Source organism: Gymnogyps californianus, chromosome 3 (assembly GCF_018139145.2).
Source record: "Gymnogyps californianus isolate 813 chromosome 3, ASM1813914v2, whole genome shotgun sequence".
Taxonomy (NCBI): Eukaryota; Metazoa; Chordata; class Aves; order Accipitriformes; family Cathartidae; genus Gymnogyps; species Gymnogyps californianus.
This window is the reverse complement of record NC_059473.1, coordinates 49,626,384-49,649,819: the sequence shown is the minus strand read 5'-3', so window position 1 is coordinate 49,649,819 and position 23,436 is coordinate 49,626,384. Positions and strand designations below refer to the sequence as shown.

At 44.5% G+C, this 23,436-nt stretch overlaps 1 protein-coding gene across 1 annotated transcript; it reads right to left on the bottom strand.

The window, feature by feature from the left end:
* Nucleotides 1-10,634: 10,634 nt before the first annotated feature.
* MPC1 (mitochondrial pyruvate carrier 1) lies at nucleotides 10,635-22,227 on the bottom strand. Its single transcript, XM_050893863.1, has 5 exons — nucleotides 22,104-22,227; nucleotides 16,913-16,916; nucleotides 14,211-14,307; nucleotides 12,405-12,537; nucleotides 10,635-11,633 (listed from the first exon to the last, which is right to left on the bottom strand). Exons 1-5 carry the CDS (start codon nucleotides 22,172-22,174, stop codon nucleotides 11,615-11,617), a joined length of 324 nt encoding a protein of 107 aa, XP_050749820.1. The 5' UTR covers nucleotides 22,175-22,227; the 3' UTR covers nucleotides 10,635-11,614.
* Between the last annotated feature and the right edge of the window lie 1,209 nt (nucleotides 22,228-23,436).

Here is a 23,436-nt window from a genome sequence, read left to right as displayed (position 1 = left end):
GGTGACACCGTGATTATACACGGCCCTGCTGGAACCGCAGTTCGGGCATGATGGCGCTGCAGAGGGAAGGGGTCTGCGGCACTGGCAGGCTTAACTGTGCCGGGAGAGGCTGCCTTATCCCCGGAGCAGAAGTGTCTTGAGCAGCGGGGCCTTTTAGCTTGGTTGTACCACGGAAACGGTGCGGGTGGGCCGAGCATTTGGTCACCCAGCTACCAGACAGCAGGAGCACTGCAAACGCCAATGCAAACAGCCTCGGCGCTCCTTGAATTAGGGGTGCTTGTTGTGCCCTGCACACCACCTGTGAGCACGCCAGGTGCTTTTCCAGCTATGAATGGGTGGGGCAGAGAGAAATGGGATTAGCTGTAGACGGTAAATGTAATGCATGTATTAATGTGGAGATTTCCAGTATGGCTCTGTGTTGTCTGTTAACCTCTGCCCCTGGGAGAAGGGGTATCGCGGAGGCCATCGTGCTGCCCTGTGTCATGGCTGCTTCGTCCGCTCATTCGCAGCAGCACTCCAACCACCATCTCCTCTGGACAAGTGTGGTCACTCCACGTGAGTCCTCCCTGTCCTGCTCTGTTCAGACACTGACCCTGTATGCCCTTTGGAGCCGTTCCTGCGTTTTGCATTGTGGCTCCACTGCATGACCAGCCCTCAGATGAGCACCACAGCTCTGGCCTGGGTGGTTTGCAGGGGGAACGAGGCTGGCGGCTGGGGGAAAAGGAGCCAGCGATGGCGGGGTGTGCCCTGCCTGCTGCTGGGCTGCAAATTGGCAGCAGGCAGCAGGGTGGGGTGGGGCAGGAGAGGAAGATCTGTGGTAAGGGCTGTGTAACCTGCTGCTGTGTGAGTGAAACTTGGTAAGAGCCAGGGCAGCAGAGCCCCGATGAGGCCCTTCAGGACAGAAACCTTCCCCTCCCTCTCCCCTCTCACGGAGAGGAGAGCTCCCACCGTGTTCTCCTCCCCCTGCACACTTACAGTTTCCCACGTGCCTTGTACATTGGCTTTTAGGTGAAACACTTGGACACAAACTGTACTTTTCCAGCCTGACGACAGGCCATCGGCATCTCAGGAAGCTTTAGGTCAAGGCCAAAATTCGGAATTGGAGAAACACCTGCAGACATGGCTGTGTGAAAGTAGTCAAACAACAGCAAAATGTCACCCCCTGAGCCGGCCAGCATGGCCCATACCTTGCAAGGACCTGAGCAGGGAGGAGAGTGTGTGTAAGGGAACAACATGACCATGACCCTCCAAACGGGAGGAGAAATGAGAAAAGGGATGGGGAGGGGTGTGGGAGGGTGTGTGTGTGTTTGTGTGTGTGCACGCGCAAAAATCATCTTCCTGGTACCTGGCGTGCCCGGTGGCCCCATGCCCACAGCTGCCAGGAGAAAGGGAGAGGCCCAGCTGGTCATGGCATGCCGTCTGCAGCTTGCTTTCACCTGCTTGGCTTGGGTGCCTTGGGTGCTTTGCAGTTGACAGGGGCAGGAGGTGGTGAGCGGAGGTCCTCAGTGACCTCCTCCTTCTCCTCTGCGGCTGGCCCAAAGGTGTCAACATGGGAGCGTCATTTGGTGGTGGCTCTGAAGGGAACTGGTTGCCGGCAGGAGCTGCTGTTCCCATGCCCCCCTGCCCTGCTACCCTGGACCAAGAACTGCTTCCTGGAGGATCCTGCCAGTGACTACATTGATGGGGTCCTTTCTCTCTCCTCCTGCCTCCCCAGGGCCTCCCTTCTTCATCAGAGGACCCCATGGAAGAGAGGAAAGCATTCCTGCCTGTCCTGGAGGGAGAAGTCAAGGCAGTCTGTGGCTTACAGCTGCCCTCCCACAGCCCCCAGCTTCCCGAGGACACCGTTTTCTGCAGGGTGGTGCGAGTACTAGGACAGACCCATACGTGCCCCGACTTCTGCCTGTGAGGAACAGGCGAAGTGAAGCTTTGAAGAATTCAGCCCACCAGGGCCTGGCAGGCTACATCCATACAGCTCGAACCTCAGGAAGCTCTCTCCCCTACGGCCTGTTTACTTCTGCAGTAGCAGAATAGCTAGAAGCACAGGGCATTTGGATAGGGGGGGCAGGGAGCAGAGCTGGCATTAACTGGTGGGAGCAGAAAGTAGCTTTGTTGGTTTTGCACTGAATGGAGAAGGAGAGAGAACCTTCTGATGCTTCAGGTGCCTCTGGAGGCGGTCAGTGAGACCTTTTAAGTACTGCATCCAGCGTACTTTGCATCATGCATCATGGCTGCATGATGCTAAGAGTTTTGCTTGCTTCACTGCTATTTGCTTGGGCAGAGGGATGGCAAAAATTACCACAGTTTACTTTTACTAGTTCCTCTGTTCCACAGAAATGTTGTGGGCTCATGCTTCCACTGGAAATGGTGGCATGACAACAAGCGTGTCAGAGCATGGCAGTTTCTTCCCCACCTCCTCCCAAGCGACACACAACCTGCAGCTGAAATCTTTGGGCTCCCCACTAAAACCAAAACTGTGCAAGCCGTTCTGTACCTCCACAGCCTTCCCACAAAGCCCCAACCGAAGTGACTCCTCAGTTGACTGCTCAAGATGCCATGTTTGATCTTCAAGGCGGTGGTGCATGGCCAGAGGAAGCCTCAGGAGCAGGACCCCCCTCCCACTCACCGAAGCAGCTGAGGGAGAGCTATCATCATGCGCCTTTTCATGCGTGGTGGCATGTGAAGGGGAGACAGGGAGCAGGAAAGAGTGTTATCCTGAATGATTGCTAACTGCCTTCAGTTTCCAATATGCCCTCACGACCTGCTGATGGCTTCCAGAGTATTTGTACGTGCAACACCATGGCTCCATCATCAGCCCTAACCCACTGTGTTCGGGGAGGAGAAAGGACTGTGCAGCAGAAGCTCCATGCAGAGGCCGTGGGAGGCTGTGCATAAGATGTGCAGTTAACCAGGTGCTGGGACCCTAGTCCCTCACATGGGGCAGACTCTTGGTTTGTGCTCTCTGCCTTTGGTAGCTGCTACATACCACAGTTCCCCAGGGAACGGTTTTTTAAAGACCTAACAGTCTTTGTGGTACTACCAGTGATGTATGTCACCTCTCTATAGCTCCAAGACCAATGCAACAAGCCTCATACACCTCTTCTTCCCCAGCTTGCCCCCCATGCATCTATAGAAAGGCAGTACCTTTTTGTTCAAGTTGGATGCTGAAGTGCTAACACCAGGAATTACTGAGGTAGGCTGTGGTGGGGAGCAGGCCAGAGAGGTGTCGCTGGTTGTACCTTCACAAAAGTCTTCTGCAAGGTCCAGGCATGGGGATCTGGCATGATGCCAGAGAGCATGTTCTCCTCTGGACTCACCCTCATGGCAATCCCAGGACTCAGAGATATCCAAGCAGGCATTAGATTCCACCTGATGATCTGTTCAAGACCTTCGTAACAGGGGCACATCTCCTGTGCTACCTCCAATAAGCAGTTGTTGGGTTTTCAAAATCACAGCCGCATTCTTCAAGGCTTTAATTTTCATTTCTTTTATTAAATTTAACTAGATGCAGCCAAAAAATTAAGCCTAAAATTCAGAGCGATTTTCTGGATTGCTACAGTCCATAGAGAGAGAATGGCACTTTCAGGGGGCAGTTGTTCTCATCTAAGGCAGTTATTTTAGTAAGGGAGAGATTGCCTTTTTCTCTCCAGTGACTGTAGAGGAAGCATGGATGACTAGGTCAGACCAGACACCTAAGTTTCAGTCTGATGAATTAGGGTGATGAACCTCACCATTACCTCTGTTAATTTAAATACAGGCAGGACCAGCCTTTATATATAATTTCTATTTACTTTTACAAAAATCTACGTATAGTGAGCATGATAGGACCACTACTTTAACCAATGGAAAGATAGCAGATTAGGTCCAAAAAGCCCAGAATTAGCCCCCAGAATTGATGGCATTGAAGTATTGCCAATACAAACACATCTTAATTCCAAAGCATATCTGAGAGCAAAATATAAAAACAAGAAGAAAAAAAAAGTTCCCTTTGTTTTTTCCCCTCCCAATTTATAGATAGATATAGATAGATCCAGACAATTTAAATCTGGGTCTACCCTTCTGGTCTGCATGACTTTATGCAGGAGTGTTTGGCTCTGCCTTGGATTACTGGTGGCTTTCTGCTCATACAGGGAATACAGGCATGTAAGTGCCTGGCAGAGAGCAAGCTGAAGCTGTCTTTTTGTTTCTGTGTGAACAAGCGCACGGTCTCGCCGCTGTAAGGCAGAGAAGAGCCGTGCAAACCTGGGCTGCCTGTGCCCTGAGCAGTGCGGGGGGCCGGCCTGCAGCCTACCGCTGCCCCGTCCTTCCAGCTGGCTGCCGCCCGGGCTGCACCACCCGGCTGGCAGCTACAGCTGTTTCACTCCTGAATGAGGTAAAGGGTTTTGTCACCCCAAATTTGTTTTTCCTAGTTTCTCTGCTCAACAGAAATTCTTAATTCTCTGCACTATCATGAAATACCATGAGACCGTCACTACCTTGCCATGAAAAACAGGCAACTCAGAAGGCCTATGTTGTTCAATATTTCTGTGCTGATGAATTTTGGCTGATAAGGCAGCAGGATCAAAAAATTGTTCTGCTTTTCTAGAATGCTCAAATTCTTTTTCTGAACACAAGTCAAAATAGCTGGTACAAAATATCATTTTGCCTTTAGCTGGCAAACATATCACATTTGGAGCCAATTTTTGGTTTCATGATGAGGGCATTATGGATTTGCAAGCCCCAGTTTATTTCTCTGTTCCTAAGGTATGGTGTGGTCTGCTTACAAATTTCATTGATTCTTGACCTCACTAGTTTGCATGTATCCACATCTAAATTTGAAGCTAGCTAGAAAATCTGCTAAGTAATGTTGTCTTCCTGAAAAATGCATGAATTCAGCCAACTTGCTGAATTGATGCAGTTGGTGGCATAGTTTTAATGAACATAGAGCAGTGTCTGTACCCTTCAGTCTCGTAGCTCTATCAGCTGTAAACCTGTAAACCCTTATTCCATAAAAATAAGAGTTCTGTGATTGCTCTGGTCACATTTTAGGGCTCTAATGTCCCATATCCCTCATCACCTTTGTGTTCTTCACCTTTGGAAATGGGATGTTTGAAAGAATATTGCTGAAAGGCGAAAGCCAGGGGTTACAAGGAATGCTAAGTAAAACTGAGTAAAGGATCTCTTACAGAGACCCACTGGGAGCATGGCAGAAAACAGAAAATGTAGAGCTCTTTCAGGGACTTGCGCATTCTACTTGATAAGACCCCACCTCCATCCTGCTGCTTGGTACAAACATCCCACATCAAACAAAGCAGCAGCTTCTGAAGCCCGCTGAAAGGAAGGGAGCTTACCGTGGGGACAAATGCCCCTTGTGTCCTTTGAAAAGATCCTGTGCTCCTGAAAATACAATTATGAACCTCCTCCAACAAGCCTGCATCTCTGACAGTGACAGGTAGTGGTGATCCAAAAACAAGGAGCAAGGAAACAAAAGCTGGAAAATGCATCCCCTTTCTTATACCTCAGTTCAGGAAACCCATCACTTCAAATTTTTTTGTCACTTCCCACCCATCACCCAGAGTCACAGGCCCGTCCAGCAGAGCACATGCTTGGTGGCTTCATACAGCTTCATGGTAATTGTTTCTGCTGTCACTCAAACCTTCCCAGTTCCAGTCATCGCTTCTTTAGTGACAGAAACTGATCTCACTCATAGGTCTCTGATGTAGGGAGCTGAGGCATAAAAAAAACCCCTACAGAAATAAGAGCTGTTTCCAGGAGTGCTTGGCAGGCACCTAGTAGCCAGGTGTGTTTGTGGTTCACAGTAACACTGTGAGCTACTGCGAAGCTTTGGAGGGAAAGGCAAGAGCCTTTATTGGCTCATCGTGGCTAACGCAACACATGCAAGGAAGTAACAAACGGCCTTGTGAGCTCATCTCTCTCTGTGGCGTTGTACACTCAGATCAGGCATCACAGAGGCTTGGTTAACTGATACACTGTTGGGTACCTTGCCAAATCTTTGAACCTTTGAACCCGTTCCTGTTCCTAACAATAATCCGTCTGAGAGCTGATGTTTACCAACTTACAGTATAAGAAACACAAAGTATTAGAGAGGTTATCAGTCACACTGCTGGCTTTGTGCTTTGCTTCCAGGTGACCCATAACATCAAGTGTGTACAAAAATACCTTGTAATTGTCGCTTCGCACGGCTTCCCCATGAACAAATACAGTAATTGTCTTAGGATTTTAAGTGATCCCAGGGGCAAGGAGACATGATCTATCCGAATGTGTAAGAGAGGAATGTTTGAGACCATCTCGCTATTCCCTTGGCATTGCTACAAGTTGCCATCTGGAGATCTTTCTGTGTTTAAGCTGTGATCTCAGATCTAGGGAGACTGCAGAGTGACAGATTAGAGGAGATTAATATCTTGTCCTGCCAGGAGACGGCTTTAAGATTTCACACCACCACATGTCCTCTTCAAAGAATGAGAGAGACTGCTAGTATCACTTACATCACTCAGTACCACTCCGAGAAGGCATCGCTTCAGTTAATACATACCCTAGGACAACAAGCATGACATGAGACTATTCCAACCAACCTGTAAGTCAACACCAATTAAAGCAAGTTACAGCATGGTTCTCCCATGGGTAAGTTATGGGTTAAATGTTTTCAAAATTATTAAATACTTTCAAAATTATAAGTGGTTTGCTTTGTACCTTTACATTTTTCTACACAGTGGACCAAATACAGCCATCACATAAGTACTTGCAAGTGCTGCCGTAATTGGCGCTTCTTTCTTTTGCACCAAGGGCTGAGTTTGGGCCAGTTATCCCCATACAATAGTTTCACTTGATGAGAAAGACATGACCTAGATTTGAGACGAAATGAATAAGCTGGAAATTCCCAGGGTTGTTGCCATAGTTACTTGAAACCTACTGTTAAAAAAGGTGGGAAGAGAGGGAAAAGGAGAAAAAGTAGAAAAAGACGACAGCAATATCATGGTCAGGGTTAGGCTATGTGATAGAGAGGTGATGATCTCGAAGTAGCAGGACCTGAGCGATAACACGCAGAGCAGGTTATTCAGGAAGCCAGTATTTCTGCCTTCTGGCTGGTATTGGGTTGATTCTATGGACATTGGTTATTTATAAGTGGTTACCACAGTGACTAAATGCAATGCACTGGCAGCTATTACATCAGCAAAAGCAGAAAGGGATTGGGTAGGGAGAGACAGACTTCTCCACAATTTATTTAATAAAGAAATTGCCTTATTTTAGAACACCAGACTGCTTGCTTTTCCAGTTTACAAAGATAGTGAAACTTGCAGCAATGCTTTATTCAATCAGAATAAACTTTTTAGTCTCTGCGTAAGATGACAGCAGAAATACTCCAGCTCTATAGAAGCAGAACTGCAGACATACTACATTAGGCAGTTAGCACTGTTCTTCCCCAAATGCAGACAGGATCAAAGTATCCTGTGAGACACAGGCTGAAGACCTAAGAGAGCTGGTAACTGTGCTTGTGAATCTTTCCTATATTACCATTTTATATTGTTGGTAGTCTGTCATGTTAGCATGAAGAAACAGGCCCTATTCATAAAGGGCTTTGTGCTAAGCCCACCAATGAACATAACATGCTAGTGGGTTTTTTATTCTTCTTCTCTATCTCATCTTTTTATTCCTGCTCTTCTTGACTCCCTTCACTTTCTTGTAACTGGCATGTAAAGCAATAACACGTCTGCACCTGTGGCAGTGTAATACAGGTTCATGTACACCATAAACACACACAGTTGAAGTAAATACATTTGATGATTTGATGCCCTACTATTAGTTGGACCATAATAGTTTGTATCAGCATTCATGTGAGAGCTCAGGGAAGGCACTCGAGTAGTTAGAAGACTGCTCTGTCCTAATCCAGGATTGTATTTTCTAAACACTTTACTTCTATGTCAAAACCTGTCTTGGTGCCAAGGAGCAAACTCTCCCTTTCTTGCTGCCTTCTCTCAGTCTGTAAACTTACTGAGATTTTTTTTTGTCCCTTTACCCCCGCCCCGGTTCTCTACATTGCTGTCCTTGCTCAGACGGCACCATTGTGCTTTGTACAGAGAACAAAAGATAACCCACAATGCTATGGAGAACCACGTTTTACTAAGAATGTGTTTCCTCTGAGAGCTGGCAGGCTGCATGTGAGTACCGTGGCTAAGAGAGCTTTCTGCTGGTTTTAGAATAGGGAAAGCTCATTTCTTCATGCAGAAGTCATAGAAGCAAAATGAAAAAAAAACCCAACAAAAAATGATACATAGCAACATTGGTTGAAATGATTATATAGCATGAGACAGTTGTGGGAGGTTGAACAAAATTCACTATAGGTAGCTGTTATTGCCCTCATTAAAGAAGCCTTGTAAGTAATTTCTTCTCTTCTGACCCCACAATTATGGTTATTGCTTTCTGTCCATTTATCATTGTGCTACCAAATGACCTCCACATTTGAATCATAAATCAGCAAGCTTCCAGATCAAGGACACTTAATCTTGCAGCAGCAGAAGAGATTGTGAGCTATTTTAATGCCACAGTAAGTTATAGTCTAAGTCTCCCCTTGAAGAAGTGGGTCAAGGGATCTCAAGCTCAAACTGGGGAGAAAGGGGGAATGACAGACAGACTGAGAGCTTAGCTGGTACCATCTCCCACTTGAATTCCTAAGAGTGTCACATTCCTTAGCAGCAGTCTACCAGCTCTTGCTCAGAAAGGTGAGAAATTCTTTTCTGTCCGAAAACATGACAGACAACAGCAGCTGCTGCTGCTGCAGCAGCCGCCACTGCAGCAAGACAGGAAAGGCTTTTTGTGGTTTCCAGTCTTACTGTGGTGGAACAGGAGCAGTACACACAGGACAGTGTGTGGGATCAGAGCAGCACAGGTTTCTAGTGGCAGGACATATCCCACAGTTGAAAAGTTACTAGGATTAAAGCAAGCTGTGAAGTTAAAACCAAATAGGTATTCCAGAATAACAGCACATAGAGACAAGCCCTATAATCTTATAAATCATAATGCAAATACTGAGCTCTAACTCTGGATTGTTATTAATCAGTGAAGCTGGCATAGCCCCATTCTTTCATCCAGTGCTACCAGGGCGGGGCAGGGGGGGCAGAGAAAAAAAAGAAGCTATTAGCTCCATTAAGGTATTCAGACTCAAGAATATAAAAATCTCCACAGTCTCTTTAAAATGTTCTTTTTGGGTTATCCCAGACAGCACCATCCCAAAATGGCCATATGCCAATGTGTCTCAGTATTTTGTGCCAGAGGAAGAGGGTGCAGATTAACCATACAATTTTTTATTGCAGTAATTCCTAATTTCTCCTCGTTAAGGTTTTTGCCCTCTCCCCCCACAAGCACCATTATTTAAACAAAGAAAGAGTATGTAAATGGATTGATAAATAACGCTCTAAAGGACACAGGTCACAAGCCACTTGGTGGCACTCTGCCCATATAAACTTTTTTTGTCACTAGGCAGACTGACAGGCTGTGGAACATCCACCCCAGGCCCGAGTTCCCCATCCCAGACTGGGCCCTGTCCCTTCAAGTCCCATGAAAGATGCTTTGCTCCACCCCTTCCCCTTTTTGTACAAGCCTGTATGGACTGCAGGAAGCATCAATGCTTTAAAACCTAATCAAAGCAAGTTACAGCCCAGTTTCCACCTGCAATTCACTCTGCACTACTCTGGTATGAAAGAACTTGAGCCTTGTCACAGTGAATGGATAGGGGGGAGAAAGGAAAGAGAAAGGGAGAAGGAAATACATGAGGAAAATATGGTGCAGGCAACTACCAGGAAAATGAGAGAAGATAAACTCTTGTAAATGGTATTCCCTAGGTAGGAAAGTTAAGACAATCAGCAGCTAATGAACAGTGATCAAAGCAGCAGGTGAGGCTAGAGTATTCCATCTACTGCAAGCTTTACCCATGAGCAGCCCAAAACACTACATTTCATACCTATGAAGTTCACGCTCACCTGTAAGTTATTTTCTCTCCAGAAATAAGATACAAAACTATAAGGTGCTACGATAACCAGTTGTCTGCTTGTATCTCACTACTCATTTATACAGAAGTCTAATGCTTCTTCTATTCCAGGAGATAGGGAGGGAGAGAAGATGGCTACTTTTGTGACAAGACAGCAGTACTGAAGGGGCAGCTTTATGCACTAACTTTTCTAAAGCAACAAGCAGCAGTCAGTACTAGTTTTACGCACCCAGCAGGGCATGCCCTATAAGCCTCTTTCTTGTATGCCTGTTACAAAGTTTAGCCATCATGCAGTTGGGAACATGTATCAGCCTAGGATTAAAGCAAGTCTTTTAATTGACCATCTTATAATTGTTAGAAGACAATATGTAATATTTACTCAGCTGCATAGCGAGAGCCCTGAATTCAACCCTGCCTATCATTGCAGGAATAGTCATTCTCAGTCAAGTACCCACACCCCCTTTTCCTCAGAGGGGGAAAAGATGTGCTAGGTATTAGGAACCAGAGGACACTTGCCTAAACTCAGTACATACAAAGGATAATACCATTTACTTTTCCAGCCTGTTTTTGCTTCATGCTGTTATAGTAATAAAATGACACTCCATGCTAAATTTCACTTCATTGTGATCAGGTATCACAATATGATAAACAAAACTCAAAATGTTGAAGGAATTTATTGCCATTTGGAACATGTTTATTGTTCAAAAACACTGCACTGAAATAAAATCCATCACATACATTCTTTGTCATCTATAACTTTACATCAATGTAACTTTCAGGCAGGTCATGCAGGAAAACCACTCTCCCAATGAAGTTAAAACCTACTGAAAGGCACCTTGTGTCCTTCAGATCTTAGACTCCAAACAAGTTAAGTTTTTGCCTGTATAAGAATTACATACATCTAGAACAACTCAAACAATAGGAAAAAAAATAAAATCCATTTAGAACTTCTTAAAGAACAGTATCAGACTTTGTTGCCTTCCTTCATTCAGTGCTATGCTGTTTGCTTTTCCGAGTCTTCTTTAAATAATGTGCGACTTAAAAATGTATGTTAATGAAGTCTCTTTACTGAGACAAGGCATGCAGTAAGGGAAGAGGGATAGCTGGTCACTTCCAGGCTGCCTATCTACACATTTGTTCTTGTAGATTAGCAAGCCACTGCTTAAGTTAAAAAACAAAGAGAGACAGAATAGGAATGAACGCACCCAAGTTAAATGGCTTTTAAGAATAGTTAATACATGGAACAATGATACCACCTACAGTTCTGTTTACTGACCTCTGTTAATCTTGATTTGAAAACAAGTTTTGTCAAACCATCACAGGCCACTTTTGTAGACTGTTAGATAAAAAAAGTTGGTTTTCAAATATTGCTTGTTATTTGGATGACTAACTCTTTATTAAAAGGGTAGTTAGGGACCTGTAAGGCAGCAAGACTTTAAATGCAATGGTTTACATTGCTGAATAGTACTTTTTAAAAGGCAAGATAAAAAAATTAGTAGAAGGATTCTTGGTGGGGTCATATTCATAATAGGTGTTTCTGTTTTATCCCCATTGTCACAGCAACTGTAGATGGCAAGTCTTCCTTGGTTGTAATTTGGGATGAACACATTCCCTGGCTTATTTCAAGTTAGATATTTAGTTCTTTTTCTCCATCCTGCCAAGAGAAGAACAGCTTTTGTAAGAGTGAATATTGAACTGCAATTACTATAAAAAAATCTGGACTTCCAGTAGAACTTCAGGAATGAAGGACATTTGGCCAGTTATTTATGCAAAGGCACGTCCACTTGCAGTTTTGCTCAGTCTCATTTTTTAGTTTATAGTTCAGGAGGCTTCATCTTCCCATTGCTCCACATGGATTTCTTGGAGCAGAAGAGAGAAAAGCCATAATCCTGACTCATCAGGATTGCTTGGGGCAGTGTCTGCACTACTTGCTACACAATGAGGGTGTGAGACTGCTTGCAGTCTGTTCCCCGGTCACACTCAGTTGGATCTACCCCATACATAGAACAGTCAGCTTAGAGAGGCTTTGCTCTATTTCTCTTTCAGACATGCAACCCCTCCACAGTTTTATGAATGTTTCCATCTCAGGAATTAGTTACTGAGATGGACACATGTGGACTAATCAACATAATACATGAAACAAACCTCAAAATAGCCAGCAGCTGCTGAAAGCCCTGTCCACATACATGACCATAAGGCTTTTCAGCCTTTTCTGTGTGCACCTCTCAGAAGCTTGAAAGGAGGTGCAAGGCAACAAGTCATAGTTCAGTCAACTGACAACAAGCTTGTTAATAGGTTTGCAGAAGGCAATGAAGTTAAACAAGTTCAGAAACCATGCAGGGGTTTGCACCACAGGTAAAAGCCACTAACAGAGTATTCCAAGAGCCATCAGTTTATGACTTCCCCTTTTTAAAGTGTGACTTGCCTGTGTTTGATCAGTCGTCCTCCTTGAATAAGTTGTGCAACTTCATTAGTCAAGTGGCATGCAAAAAGAAGCCAGTTCCTTGGCTGCACTTTGTAGGCAAATCTCATGAAAGTCAAGGAGTAACAACACAGTGCTGTAAAACATGATAGATATTGTTAGTAGATTATTTTTAATATCTGCATTTTGTTGAGGCTTAATTTTCATGCTAGTGGAATGTAGTGACAAGTAGAATGCTTCTCACTGCTTTTGAGTTTTCCAATAATCCTACAAATTCGTTCACTTTGAGGATCCAATGCAGGAGAACATGGAACAATGCTAATTTTTGCTACACAAGAAATCTACAGGGCTACAGCTTTCCACAAAAACTCATTTTCCTCATACGCTTTCCTGTGATGCAACTGAAGCCTTTTTACTTTATCGCCTAAACTATCTCAGCCAGAGAATAGGAGTTAATCCCAATGAGACATGGCCTGTCCTACACAATTATTCTGATAATTTCTAGGACAGAGTATTTTTAAAAATACTAATTACTTAAATACAGTTCTTACTGGGAACATTCTAAAATGGACTTTAAGAGGAGGTTTCCATCCCCAGGAAGCCATGAACATGCAGAAGCATAAAGCTTTGTTACCCACTTTCCAGGAAGACGTGAAACAATTTTAATCTACTCTCCTGCCGTAAGAGCGTGTAAATACAGGAAATTACAACCCAAGAAGTCACTAGTTTTGCAAAGTTCATTTTTAGCTTTCTGACAGGCTTAAAGAAAGAAAAAAAATCAGGAAATTAATTGCTCAAGAAAACAGCCTTTTTTTTTTTTAGGTACAGAACCTAGAAGATGGGAAAAAATATTTGTACACACAGCATCATATATATACTTACAAAAATTAACAAAGTGTCTTAACTTTACTGAGCTGGGTAGCTGCCACCAAAGCACTATTTGCAAAACAGTTTCACTGTACTAGAGACTATTCAAATTGGTCTTCCATCTCTAGGAAGCTGATTAAGAGACTGAATTACTCTAAGCAGAACCTAGTGAGCATGAGGCTGTAAGTTTCCTTAACCCAAAGGTATTTTGCTTCGGGGAGAGGAATTACTCAGAATTAAGTTATTAACTGAGTTAAGGGAAGAGACATAATGACAAAATTAAGCTAATAAATTAAAGCTATCAAATTTATGATCCTAGAGAAGTATTTGAACAATAAAATACAGAGACAGACATCTAGGCAGAAGCTGTACATGTTCCAAGAAAGGTGGAAAAGATATTGCTTATGCATTTAAAAAGAAATTCTCACACTATTCCATTAAGAGTCATGCTAGCCTCTCACAGACAACTGCTTTGCAAGGAGTTAGCCTCCTTCAGCTGCTTTTTGCACCCAGCAGACCAAGCATTACCATTTCTTCACTTTGTCAGTGTTGATACTTAAGTCTCACACTAACCACAAGGCATCATTGTTCCTGATACAAAGAATAAAGTTGTGTAAAGAGAGGCATTCTGAACCAGTGCATGCAGTAGTATAAGATACCAAAAGAATTATACTTTAGGAGCGAGTCTGGTCATCAAAACTGCTAAGACTCAAGACCCACCTCCCTCCCCCCAAAATACTGGAAAGCCCTCTGAAAGAGAGCTCTGCAACTTTTCAGTACCTCAATTTTTAAGTGGCCTCTGAAGTTAGATAACAAGATATTTGATATCTATATCTGCTTTGATCATAAGTTTGCAAGCAACTAATAATATATCACTGCTTGAAGGACAGAATCTCTGTTCTGTAGTCAGTTTACTGACAAGAAGCTTGTCTCAGGTCTTACCAAATGTCATTCGGCCACTAATGATTTCTGGAGATTTCTTCATATCATTAATAGCAGCAACAGGAAGTCCCCAGTTGGCAACTGGCCCCCAAAAGTGCTGTATAGAGGGAGAAGGAAAATAAAGTTACACAGAAACACAGACCTCCTGCAGTATTCTTATAGTTTTCCTTAGCCACACAAAGCTTCAGAGGACAGGGTTAAAGGGTAAAATTCCAAGTTAAGACAGGGACTACTTTTGATGTAATGGAGAAAAACTAAACCCTTCTTTTAGCAGGATCTAGTCTTCAGGAGGAAAGGAAGAATCTTCTTGCAGAGTGGAGAGGAACTACTGTAAGGTCATTGAAATGCAGTTTTGTGTAATTATACCTCAGCCATCATTAAGCAGTCTGATTGGTATAGTCATATAATAACCTCAGATTTACAGCCCGCTTCTGTGCTGAGAATTAACATTTATCTCTTTCAAACAAGGCTCCTCAAGAATGTAATGAAAACACAAGGACCTGCTGAAGTGAACAACTGGAACCATTTTCATATTATGCTGAGAATGAAGAAATGCTCAGCAAGCATCTTCTTCCAAGTGCTTACACCATCTCTTTGAAAGAGCAAGGCCATGCAACCAAACCACATTGTAACCTAGAGCTTAATTTGCAATTGCTGAAACAACTTAGTGACTACCTAAAGCTCAGTGATTAGACAGATGTAAGAGTAGAGCAGTTAGCTACACGTGTACAGTTAGAAAAACAGAGACAAGAAGTGGAAATAATCAAGCCAGAAAAACTGATGAGAGCTCAATTTGATGGGCATTGTCTAAAAGACTCCAAACTGAGAAAAACAGTGTTATAAGTCCAATTTCCACTACTGTTACAAGTAACAAGGCTTCAGTAGAATTCTTTCCACAGAAGACGCATGCAGTACTTGCATCAGCTTCTCCTAATGGGAAACTAAGGATGCTCAAAAGTAACTTGGTCAGATATGGCAAAAGAGATGCACCTTGCAAGAAAAAGCTTTGCAGATACCAACTATATCCATTCTTTTGACACTTCCTCTAACTGTAACACTGCAGATATTACAATGATTTGGAATTGTCAGGGGATATTTAAGTTTCTTGCAAATTTAATTCCAAGGTACTCTTGCCAGTCTGGATACTAGCTTGTAACACCACACTTGCTTCCTGCAGATTTGGGTTGCAATACAAGAAACTTAACTAAAAAAAAAGTATAGAAAAAAGTGAGTTTAAGTTGTACACACTGTTTTGATAGTTTAACCTTAGTGCAATATGCAAAACAATGTAGTATTTCTGCAAGTGACTACAGATGTGCATTGGTCCAAACGCAGATTTAAGAAGAGTATTTTGAAGAGTGCAATAAACGCATTTGTTTACTATATTCCTACTGATAGGAAAATTGACATCTGTAATGGTTAAAGCCTCTCAAGCACATCAGAGCTAACACGACATAACTGAGAAGAGTTGCATGGCTACATGGTATTTACACTGTACAGCTATGGTTAGACAGTGTAAAAAATGTACCTATAATACCACTTACACACAAGATATGTTGCAAGAGAACAAGAACATTCACAGAAAATGAAGTCAGCAGCACACAAGATGTTGTTTTAGAGGCTTTAATGTAGCTATTTAAATAGTTTTAAAGGACAGTAAGAGGACCAGAAAGAAACATCTAGTCACAACCATGATTATTATTTGCACAGTAAGACAGCAAAACAACTTGTGTTAGCATCACCACACTAAAGCAGACTGCAAGAGGTAACTGGTGAGGCTGTACATGTACTTAGTGAGGTTTTTACAGTCTCATTTAAACAATTGTAGTTTCAGAAAAAGTAGTCTTTAAGGCTCTAAGCTTGATTTTTGGAATCTATGAAAAAAATTACAGCTTTGAGAGTCTTAGTGATGACATCTGTTTTGAAAAGTAAATCAAGTCAACTTGGCATTTTTACTTAATTCAACTGCCATTAGAACATAAACAAATAATACACTATAGACTATGGACCACTTCAAGCTCAGGCTGCACAAGCTGAAGAATCATCAGTTCACATCCCAGCAGCGCTGCAGCAGTAACTCTCCTCTGCTGACCAGGGAGGTAGATTTGGAACCTTCTCACTTGAGATGGTTACCCGCTTTTAAGTGCCTCCAGGCAGGCAGCCCTTTGAAGTTTCCACACACAAGAATTAAACTACACCTATACAGTTTGTCTTTGGTCTATGCAGAAGAGCAAGTCTTCCATAACATTATGATTCTCAGTATAACAGGCATAAAATACCCACTCCCAGTTTCAGGAGCAAACTGAAAGGCTGAATGAAAGAGTCTGTAGTGAGAGTTATATGGTACCATTTACTGTCTGACAAAGCTGGTTAACAATAAGCCAGACAGTTTGGTTATGTACCAGTATTGTTGCTATGCAGAAGAGTGGCTCCAGATTGATCTGATCTCCTTAGCAAAGGGTATGGAAAAAATGAAGCCCCTTTAATTTTGTAGCAATTACTTTAGGAGACATTCTGAGGGAGCTAATATTTGGTCACCTTAACCTCAGACTTGCAAATAAACACTACTAGTGCATCACTCATGGAGGTTCGCAGTATGCTTTTCAGATGCGGGCAAGGTCATAACAGTGCTGAGGCAAAAAGACTGCAAGTTACTGAAGTTAGGGAGAACGTGAAACCAGAAGTCCCCTCCCTTTTCTTACCGTACTGTTCAAGCGGGCCATCATTGTTTTCCATTCAAAAAGCACATGGAAGAAAGAAGAAAAAAGTGTTAGTTTCTTTCACAATCAACACAGAGAGAAGTGTACCACAAACAGAAGATATGTAGAAGTCAGGAAACTGCTGTGGCATTAACCTTGATTAATGTAACAGTATTAAAAATCCCATTTCCCTCAAGAGCTGTCATTGTGACAAGTGTCTGCTGCTCAAGTATCTTTTTCCTAGCAAGATAAAATCCCATGATGGTCTGTGGAAGATATTCATCCCCTGTAGACTTCAAAGCATCCAAGATCCTACCCCAACTAGTTTAAAGGGATGCCAAAAGCCATCAAGGTTTGCCATGACAAAGCTAAACAGCTACAATTCATCTATGGAAGCTTTGAAGAAGTCACTTGGAATTCTTTGTATACCCACATAAGTAGGTCAAACCAAACGTTGCCAGAGATCTTACTGTCACTAAGCTCAGGCCAACTCTGGCTGTACCAAACGTGAGCTCTAACACATTTTCAGTGATCTAACATGCAATTACACTGCAGTCATGTATGGAGTTCATTTAAGTGATCATCGATGTACCAATTTATGTAATAACTTAATGATCTACACATGAAAGCTAAACTACAGCATATATGTAAGATTGTTTGCTACTATACCTTTTAAAATGCTTCAGAACTTAAATATCCTCTTTCTAACAAAGATACTGATAGGACTCCGTTCTGAATTATGACTTATAAGAAACCAGCTACTAACAGAAAGCCTACTGCTGACCGACTGCCGCTCACCTACCACTGCCCAGAGCTGCAGAACACTTTGTAACAGTCACTTTCCTCACACTGACTTCCATCTTAGAGCACTGTTGTACAAATAGCTATAGTAAGCAAACAGTCAGGTCTACTTAGGAAATCATACTGGACGCGCATTTCAGTGAGTCTTTGTTACAAACCACAGGCTGGTTCCAGATGCTTTGTTAGGGTGTCCTTGACTAGTCTAACCACTTGGGTTTTTATTTTCTTATTAACTGAACTGCAGCAATAGTTCATTGAAGTTCACAAGAGAAGTGCGCACTTCAATTTTTTCATAAAACCCTAACTAAACATGTTCAAATGTGTCTCCCGGCACAATGTTTTTGTGCCAACAGAAGTCAGCCTTCATTTTTAAAGTGGAAGTTGTTTTCAGGCAAGTGAAAGCCTAAAATAGAATCAAACTGATGCTATTTTAACAGAGTAGGCAACTCTGGCTAAGGTCTTGCAAGGTTGTCCTCACATTCACATGAGACTGGAACAGTTATTATACTCCTGGAAGCAGGCAGATCAAGGTCATACAGACTCTTGCAGAAGCAGGCATCCAGCCCCAAAGCTCTGCAGCCAATACAGCTGCAACAAACACACCATATCCAATAGCAAGGATACCGCAGCAAGTGCATGCATCTATTCCTGAAGTGACTCCATTCCAAGTTAGTAGTTTCCAAGAACTACATTCAATCCCTTGACAAAGGGAACACTTTGTACTAACGTTTCCAGAACTGTGGACAACAGTTGTTGGATTTACTCAGTTTCTGTGTAAGCGTCTGCTTTCTGTATAAGTGTCTGGACATCACAAGAGGAACCAACAGATGAGCAATACCTTATATTGCTACTACAATTCATTCCAAAAAGGCTATATTGGGGAAGATTTATTTTTCCAACATTTTCACATGCATTTTCCTCATACTGGCAATGAGGATATTAAAAGGCTGGAGACCATTCTGCAAATATAGATGAACTGTCACTACTTGCTTCCCCCACACTGCCATCCCCTAAGGGGAAAGGGTATTACCCTTCTGCAAAAGTTAGACTGTTCAGTTCCCAGAGCATACAAGATGATGACAGCAGGCACCATGTCCTTCAGTTTCTAGTACAGACCAGTAGAGGACATTTTTTTAAGTTTTATGTCCTCGTGTTTTAAAGATTCACTAATGAGGAGAACTGCAGAGCAGATAATTCTAGTTATATTACTGACGCTAACTCTTCTAAAGTTCATTTCAATTAAAAGAAAGGTCCTAGACAGCTTACATCAACATAAGTGCTCAAGCTTTACAAGGAATGAACTATCTATCTAATTCAAAGCCACCTACATTAACAGAGTCACTACATTTGCATCACTGCTGAGTCATCAGGAAGAGACATTTCAGAAGTGCCCCAGAAGATGGCAATCTCCATGCTTATTTTTCTATTACCAGAAGATTTTGGGACTCCTTGGGATTCATTATGTGACTGAAGTAATTTAGGCTTCTACCACAAGGAGCAGCCAGAGCTTGTCTAGAGTGGCCTATAGGTCCTCTCTCTCAAGAGAGGAGGAAAGCTGTTTTACTGGATGTTTTTCAGAAGATATTACTTTAAATCATTAGAATAGGAAGTAAGAGGACTCAGTTGCCTACTATTAGTGGCTTCGATAATACAACTTTATAGATCCTAAATATGTCAGCTGTCACTAGAAAAAAAATGCAGCTTCAAGTTCACAATACATAGAGCTACCAAGCTTTCATATGCTAATCAGCTAGTTTTAAATTAACGTTACTGCTGCATTTTACAAGAAGCAGGAAAAGTCTACCTACAGCTTACATTCTTACTATGCTTACTTTAAAGCATTAAGACATGGTTAGGGTAAATTTATATTTACATGATTTACAGTCATTCAGATCCCTATTAATCACCACTTCAGAGAAGCCAGATGTGAAACTGGCAGAACAATTAATTATTAATGACAGTTTTAAAAGCAATTTATCTTGTTCCTTTGTGCGAGATCCAAAAGCTAACACATGACGTAATGCAATTCTAATGCCAGATATATCCACCTGAGAAAAGCAGCATGCATTCATTATGCTTGCTTTCATGCTTTCAAGTTATGAAGCTGAAACTAAAGCTGCTTATTCCAATAGATGTCTGGAAGTTTTGACTGCCCCGAGCCATAATAATGGAACACTCAATTCCATCGCTTTGGGTAACTTCAGTTATTCTATTTAGGGTCAAGCAATTTAACGCACAACCCCAGTATCACAAACAATATCTCGATTCATCATTTCCCATAAACAAGTTCCACATTTATAAAGCCTCGCTTCACTGCAGGGATTCGATGCTGATTTTTAGAACAGATACCATAGTCTCAGAGCTTTGAGGAAACTCTTGCTCTACGAGCACGGCAAGAAGGGAATTTTCTTCAGGATAGAGTCCTGTAGTCTGGGGAAGCAAGAGCCTTCAAGAAGGAATGTAAAGAAATAACAGCTCTAAAGTATATACACTCCATTTCTTCTATGGAGAAGACAGACTACAGTCTTTTATTGACAGTTATCTAAATTTTAACCTCAACATAAAACCAACAACTTAGACACTTGTCTCCTAGTAAGCAAGAAACAATGCTGAAAGGCCATACCAGATGGAGCAACTGACTTCAGCCCTTCGTGACACACCCAGTAACAGAAGTACAAATTAAGCACATATCTTTGTACGTAACAAGGCAGAACCCTTCCCACAAAGGTAGAATCCTCTGGAATGCTCTTTTTTGCAATACAGTCTTATTTATATAGCTTATTTCAAGAGAAGAACTAGGATGAAATACATCTGAAAATGTTTATTTCAGCTACCTTTTCAGTCTTTGGTAAGGAAAGAGATACTTCCAGTAAGTAACTGTGGTGGTGTTTGGAAGCAGCCATTATCTTGTCTGGATTTTTGTTTGTTTGTTTTTCTAATTACAAAAGCAGACTACTGTTTTACTGGTATGCTTCACATGAATTCTGGTACAATTAACTAAATGTTAACATTAAAATGCATCTATCAAGCTTACACAACATCCTCAAGACTTCCAAAAGGAATCCACATAGAAGCCTACTCTGACCTTTCTTTGTTTTGCTTCAAGGATGTTCTCTTCCTTCTCACATTTTACTCATCTTTTTGCACCACTGTTTTCGTGGAACTTGATTTTGCAAATGCCAAACCAACTCTTCTGCTTACCGAGCCTTTATATTACAATCCCTCTTCCATGCAGGCTTACACCATCTCCTGCTACTTTAACCAAGACTAAGTTTCTCAGATAAACAGATGTCCTCCTACATGCTTGCTCAACATCAAACATCAGTTGCAAGAGATGTAGGTAGAACAGCAAGCAACAGCTATAGTGAAAGGTTGCTCAACCACCTTTATTAGAAGAGCCCATTTTTGTTTAGTTTTGTCAAACTGCTTGTCAGCTGAAGAAACTTCAGCCTGCCTGCTTGAAACCGTTCCTGTACAGCAGTTCAAGCAGACTTAAGCAAGTATGCTGCAATTATATCTTTAAGACATTCCTGTGATTTCAGTTCACAATGCCATACCCCTTACCACAGCACACAAACTGAAGCTTGAAAAAATTATTGAGCTGTCTAGGAGGTGACTTAAGCCAAGTTCCCGTGAAAGGAGGCTCTAACAAGCCTCTGAAAAAAGTAGCTGTTTACACACACTCAGAGATTTAAATAAGAGGTCTTAAAACTGCGTCTGTTACCAAGCTCACTTCTGCCCACAACCGAGCAAAGCTGTTCCTGCCCTTGTTGCAGGCAGCGGTCAGAGCGTCCATGCCGCGGCTCCTGTGCCTGCTGCCACCTCAGCGAGCACCTGCCTGCCGAGGGGCAGCCCTCCGCGCTGGAAGAAACCGCCGGGTTTCACAGCCGGGAGAAGAAAGGCCACAGGGAAGCGCAGCTGCCGCGGCAGTTTCAAACCGCGTCGCTTCGCTTCAAGGTCAAGCCCGGTCTCCCCGGGGTGGGTGGGTGGGGCGGGCGGGGACTGACAGCCCTGACAGCCTCCGCAAGCCGAGGTGACGACAGGCGGCGCGAAGGGGTGCATCGGCGCCGCGACGGCATGGCGGGCCCCGCGCCCTCGCCGCCCACCCCCTTGGCACCTCCGGGCCGGCTTCGCCCTCGCCCGACGGGCGCCCGCTCCCTCCCGCGCGCCTCGCTCCCTCCTCCTCCCCCCGCCCAACCGCCGGCGAGGGCGAGCCCGGCAAAGGTCAAACGACGCCGTCCGCCCGCCGCCGTCTCGGGCGCCCTGAGGCTGCGGGGGACGGGTCGGGGAAGGGACGCCGGTCCCTGCCGCCCGGCCGGGCGGGGCGGCGGGAGCGGTCGCCCGAGGCAGAGGCGGGCGCGGCAGCCGGTGACGACCCCCGCCCCGCGCTCACCTCATCAGGTAGTCCCTGAACTCCTTGCTGCGCACATAGTCCACGGCCTTGCGGCCCAGCGCCCCCGCCATGGCGGCCCTCGGCGGCAGGGAGCGCCCAGCCCGCCCGCGTCGCGCACTGTCACCACCGGCGCCGGTGACAAACTCCCCCACACCGCCGCCCGGCGCCCGCTTTACGGCAGCGCCCGCGCCACCGCCCCCTCCGTCACCACGGAGCTCTCGGCGCCTATTGGCCGCGGCGGCCCCGCCTCCCTCCTCCCGGGCGCCGAAACCGGGGAGATGGTCATGGGGAGGGGGAAAGGCACGGTGCCGTAAAGCAACGCGGCGGGAGGAGGGGGGAAATTGTCGCACAGCGCGACGAGGAGGGTCGCCGTCGGCTGAGCTGCCGGCATTCCTCTGCAGCCCGTAGGGAAGAGCCGCGCGGCGGCTTTCCGAGCCGCTATTGGCTGCAGGGCGGCGGCTGGTGACTTCCTATTGGTCGCCGAAGGGCGCATACCGCCCCCTGCTGTGTCTCGCTCCGCCCCCTCAGTGGCGCGTGTCAGGGGCGCCGGTAGGGCTGGGCGGGCAACGGCCGCCGCCGGGCTGCGGGCGGCTGTGGTGGGGGGCGAGAGGGGTGTGCGGCCGCGGCCCCCCGGTACGCGGTGCCTGTGTGCGGCTGCTCAGACGCCGGTCCGGTTGCCCCCGGCCTGGGTCGGGCCGCCCCGTGCAGGGCCAGCGTCCGCTCAGGGCCGGTGCCGAGCAGCGCCGACCCCGACAGTCGCATCCGTGAGGGCAGGGCGAGAGGGGGTCCAGCGGAGGGGAAGCGCCCTTGCCAGCTCCTGTCACTCCGGCCGCTGGCTTGCCGTGTCTGCCTTGCTGTTGGCCTTGACCCAGAGCCCTCGGGGAGGTGAATGGGCGAGTCTCTGCTTCCTCTCCAGCAAACGAGGTGACTGAAGACAAAAGCTAATGTATCGCAGTGGCGCATAAAGCAGGATAGAAGTAAGAGGGCCCATAATTTCTTCAGTGATTTTTAAAAAAGATAATCCTGTGGGGTTTTTAAGAGCCCAATTTATGAACTTTGAATTTTTGGAGCTGGGAGTACAGGGTTATGACAGAGCACAGCCACAGTTCAGCCTTTCCCTCTGTACCTGGAATGGTCTAAAATCCTGTCTCTCACCAGCACTTTCTATTTCATGCCTAAGCAGAGGTTACTTATTTAGAAGGGAAGATAAACTCTAACCCTGCTAATACCACCTCCATAAAATTTGGGCTATACAAACAAATACCTGTATGTGAATTACTTCTTTTATCTTTGCTCAGTGCACTAGAGATAGTGAAAATGGATGTTTATCATC